The 5,198-nt window shown below is 45.9% G+C and overlaps 1 protein-coding gene across 1 annotated transcript; it reads right to left on the reverse strand.

The window, feature by feature from the left end:
• Positions 1-296: 296 nt before the first annotated feature.
• LOC108942216 (dermatan-sulfate epimerase-like protein) lies at positions 297-4,652 on the reverse strand. The gene has a single exon (XM_018765369.1). It carries the CDS (start codon positions 4,258-4,260, stop codon positions 634-636), a length of 3,627 nt encoding a protein of 1,208 aa, XP_018620885.1. The 5' UTR covers positions 4,261-4,652; the 3' UTR covers positions 297-633.
• Between the last annotated feature and the right edge of the window lie 546 nt (positions 4,653-5,198).

Here is a 5,198-nt window from a genome sequence, read left to right on the forward strand (position 1 = left end):
TTAACTAAAACTGAATTGACATTTAACTGCTCCTTGCATTTTTAAACTCAAAGTATAGTTATAACAATCATGTTTTAAACTGCAGTTTCACATATATATATATATATATATATATATATATATATATATATATATATATATACATATATAGCCACATATAACTGAGACATTACAACGGTATCGACACTAGTAATAAAATTTGTAAGCAAATAGTTCCCACATATTTATGAATTACAGCATCACAACTGAAGTACAAGTAGCACACTTTCATATGAGTGATAGTCTTACTAAAACAGTTTTCTTTAATCACTTTTTATTTACTAATTTGTACATCCCTGTTTTGTAAAGGTACTGAATTATTTAAACACCCTTAATCAAACTACCACCTCTAAAGCTTTTGCAAAGTCACACATAAAAATCATCGACAAATTACCGTATATTCAACATTTTTCGCCAGTGGATGCCAAACATTCGAGAATTATTTCTGTTTTTCATCAAATTTTATTTTAAAATATACAACTGCTGCCTTCAGTCATTTGTATGTTCCGTTTAACTTCGCCTCCATGTGCTCTTAGTGCAAAACAAACAGAAAAGGAAAATATACCATGACAAAGTACAGCTGACCTGCAGCGCTTAGCTCACAAATCTTGAGTAACCTAGTCTTTTCATCACGAACCAACATGTGTCCTCTATTATTCTGATCTCCTTCTGGGGCATGTTCCTTCTCCATGCATTGATGTTGGACGGTGATATATCACCCTCATACATGAGGCTGTACAGGTTCGTTGAGGTTGTCAACATGAGCTGATTGAGGGTTGCTGGCGTGACAGGGACTCCCAGGAAGCTGTGTATCAATTCTGCAGTCTCCTGAGGGAAGTGAACAATGTCTTCGAATTTCACTCGAAGGTAACTGTCTGTGGGGAGGCTGTCGTGGACCCTGAGAGCTGAGGCCGTGTGCGCCAGCCACAGGTGAGCAAGCACCAGCACCGGGTTGGTCTTTGAGAGTGTCAAGACTCTCTTCAGGACCCGAAATTCAACCCTTAAGCCAGGGCACTTGTTCCTGCCGCTGTTCTCTTGGAAGATGAGAGCCAGATGTTGTGGTATGTTTTTGAGCGAATAGAGGCTCGGCTTGCTGCTATAAAGCATTACGTATACCCAAGCTCGAGGATCTCTCACGACATAAATTGCCCTCATAGAGGAACCGATGACCTCCTGGATGAAGGGGAGTTTCAGAGCCCAGCTGCCACTCCTCAAGTTCAGCACGACTCGAGCGTTTGGGTTTTGATTGAGATGCTGTCGTAGTTCTCTGATGTACTCTACATCCCTATCTAAGCTTCTCTTGCTCCAGGTCTTCTGTTCAAACACAGGTTCCTTCCACCGGATCCTTGTTCTCTTGGAGATGCCACCTCTCAGTGCATGCTTGGCCTTGTTGCTTTCATGCAGCTGGATGTTCTGCAGGTGCAACCGAGTGCTGTACACCAGGGATCTCAACCAACCCTGGATTATTCTGAACTGACCTTGCCGAGCATCGAGCGTTGACCATTCACAAGCATCCACCAAAGAGTCAAAATCAAATTCTGTCTCTGGAACATCTACGTGCTCTGTTGGCACCATGATGTAGAGAAAATCTGAGCTGTTGTAGAACAGGTGCTTTAATATTTCTGCCCCCGAGCCAGGTAAGGTTGTTATGACAACGGTTGGCAGCAAGATGTGATGGCGATCATAGGGTTTGGCCTTTGTGGTTGCTGGGGATTCACTTGTTTTTCCTTTCCATTTCATGCCGCAGAGGATCTGATCACAGTTACTAGAAACAAACAGAAGCTCAATCATCCAGAGTAAAAGGATAGAAAGAAGAGCGCAGCGTACCAGTTTGCTGAAACAAATATAAAACTTTCGCTGCAATGTCAAAAATCCAATACCAACAAATAGCATCAAGCCAGCTATCACATTTACTGTAAATCCAAAGTGAAACAGACTGTTGTCTGTTGTGTTTTCTTGGGAAACAACCTCAGTTCCCAAGCCAAAACGTGTTATTTGATGTCGATCCTCCACTTTGGCATATCCCCCAAATCCTAAATAGCTGAAACGGGCAGCTATGTCTTTGTAGTTTGTTACCAAGGACACAATTTTTTCTGTGTTATTAATAGTCACAGACAGCTTTAACCCATTTTTGCTATTGTCGGTGAATTGACAGTTGGATATTCTGACGTAAGGCCCATGCAACACATAGACAATCCGTGTGACAGTGCTCCGCATTTGGAAAGTGACATTTATAAACTGTGTCCACCTTTTTTTGAACTCTGCTGCCTGTTCTGTTTCCTGTATTTGACCAGTGGGACTGGCGCCTTGATCGTCAAGCCAAAACATTTTGTAATGAGCATCCCACACGTCCATCAGGGCCCCGTTGTACTTTTCCATGGACCTGTAGGGAACGTATTTGAAATCAATGTCCAGATTGTGGAAGAATGCACTAAATGTGTTCACGGGTGAATCACTCTGCTTCTCCACGTGGTCTACCACCAGTAAGGTCTGGGAGTTGAGCAGCACGAGGGCACGGTACACGCTCTTTAACTTCATAGCAGAGGAGTAGGCTGGCGCTGACTCTCCACTCACAAACATCAAGTCTTCATGAGTCGAAACAGCGATGATCTCTCCAGCTACATTTCCCACTTCTTTGTCTGTCCATCTTAACCACCTGGCACACTCTCCAAGCTGTCCCTCCCATGGCTCGTTGCACTGGCTGGTAGGGGAGGGGCTGAACACCAGTACATTGTTCAAGTAGCTGTATTTGGGCCCATACAATGCTTCTGAGACAAAAACCTGCCCGTTAGGTGCAAAAGTGAACGAGTTCTGGTCAGGGTGCTCATGCCCTGGATTGAAGTTACTCCAGCCATCGACCCAGGAGTACAACTTGGCATGGACAATGTCGTAAACTGCCCGGCCACCTAGTTTCCCAGATTTGAAGGAGACAAATGTGTTATCCTGGCCGCTAGGCAGGCCCGCACCATATGTAACCACACCCCAGTTGGGGAAGATATGTGTTCTTGCTTTTCCAAACCCAGGTGGTGGCTGTGGGACGAGGTGAGCATCGTACCAGATGTACTCCGTGTGCAGTGTAGCCCAGCGCTGTGCTGAAGACTGACCCATGGGACCATCTTTGGGCCGATGTTTCCGAATTTGCTGGGCTAGCCAGTTCCCAGTGCCATTGTGTAGCACAAAGGAGTCCAGAAAGATCAGCTGGCTTTCCGGCCCGTAAAACCAGTTGTAGTTGGAATCTGCTATGCCTACTGTCCGCTGGAAGCCTGGGAGGAGGGTGGCATAGTAGAACCAGAAATGTGCTCGGAGCCAGTTGTTCTGAGTATTGCTGACATTGAAGTGCCGCTGTGCCAGGAACACATACTGCGTGATGGACTTGGCCGTGTAGCTTCCATAGGCTACTCCTTCATCGAGAGACCCATCCACTACATGGTTCAGGAGAAACATTGTCTTTTCCATGTAGTTTATCGAAACTTGTTTCCAGATGATTGTCTCTGGGTCTTTGTGCATTCCAGCCACAATAGCACCAATCAGGATGGCTAAAATATTAGTAGTCTGGTGATTTTGTAAAAACTGCTTGCCCCAGCTCCTGTATTTGGACAGTTCATAAAGCTGTTCCGTTACCAAACGAATTTTCTTTAAGTAGCGCTCTCTCTGCTGCTTATCAAGGGACGGGTAAATGAAGTCAAAGGCAGTGGCAAACCCAGTAAGGGAGTGTGCCATTGGGACTTCATCATTCGGGGCACTATTCACCATCCAGTCTGGGTAGTCTGCCATGCGATCCATGTACTTCACAAGAAACTGGAAGGCTGGTGTGTCTTCAGGGCATATCAAGCAGTAAAGGGCAAGAGGGGGCAGATTATTTCCATATATTTCATTCCACTTGCTGGCAAACTCCTCGTGGTTTACAGGGGGGAGGTAGAGAGGAATGTTAGACAACATTGTGGCTACAGCGGTGCGGATAATTTTAAAAATATGGTTGTGGGTAGTTGTGGATCTCTGCCTGAGCAGCTGGACGTCCGCTCGGTCAAAATACAGGCTGGGGTGAGGGCTGGTTTCCGAACGCCTCCTCTGTTGTGAAGTGCTGCCTGCTGTAAATTTTAACTGCTCAGAGTTACTGTTAAAAAGGCTTCCATCTGAAGCATTGAAAACACCAGAGAAAGCACTTCCCACCGCCACAAAGGACAGTAGAACAACCGAGCCTTCTGCCCACCTCACAGCCATGGTTCTCTTGTCCTACAACTCTCTGGAACGAACTCTCTTTAGGAATATGCTTCATAAACAGTGACGCGCTGGAAACAAGTGCTTTGGAGAAATCCCCAACTCTGAAAAGTTAATGAATATATAACTCTTTGGAAGGACTTGTGAAGCCTTCAGCATCACCCATCTGCCAGATGTTTGATCATCTGGAACATTCACACTGCTGCTGCCAGACTGACATCCAGCATCTTCTCAGCCATTCCGCTCCTGTAGGCTACTCTCATATTTTCACTCTGAAATACAAGTGTTTCATACAAAATACTCCAGGGGATGATTTTTTTTCCCCAGCGCTTTTTTAACGGCTCTTTCATACAGCGGAAGAATTGAACGTTGTTACTTTTACATTTCATTTCGAGACTTACATGAGGTCGCAGAATCCCGGGATCCTTCAAAACTGGGAATTTCGCGCATCAGAACGCAGAGCAAAGCACACAGTGTGGGAAAATAAACGCACCAGAAAACAATTAATACACGTCCGCAGTTGGAAACAGTCCAGCGGCTGCTATAAATAATAACAATAACAAGAAAAATCCAGCAAGTTTTGGGAGCCACGCCGTGCATCCCCCCTCCTCCCGGGCTGCCGAGACTCGAATGAACAGCGCTTGCTGGCATCAGAAGTGGAATTAATTTTTATTCCGAGCGCTGGTCCTGGGAAAGGGGAGCGACGCCGAGTCACGGGATTCTGCTCCAATCACAGCAACTCACTCGTGCGGGGCGCAGAGGGATCGGGATTCGGCGCGTGGGCGTCAAAACCCGCGTCCGCCTGCGCTCCTGCCTGCGCGCGCGCTGCGACGCAACTCGGCAAAGAAATACATTCATTAAACACTTCTGCGCACCCCGAAAAATCCTCTCCCGCCTGTAGTCGGTGCAGAGCTCCGCATTATGATTATTACACTACATTA

Source organism: Scleropages formosus, chromosome 5, assembly GCF_900964775.1.
Source record: "Scleropages formosus chromosome 5, fSclFor1.1, whole genome shotgun sequence".
NCBI classification, from domain to species: Eukaryota; Metazoa; Chordata; class Actinopteri; order Osteoglossiformes; family Osteoglossidae; genus Scleropages; species Scleropages formosus.

Bases quoted from the DNA above. Each gene is read 5' to 3' on its own strand.
- LOC108942216 (XM_018765369.1), bottom strand. From the start codon at position 4,260: ATGGCTGTGAGGTGGGCAGAAGGCTCGGTTGTTCTACTGTCCTTTGTG.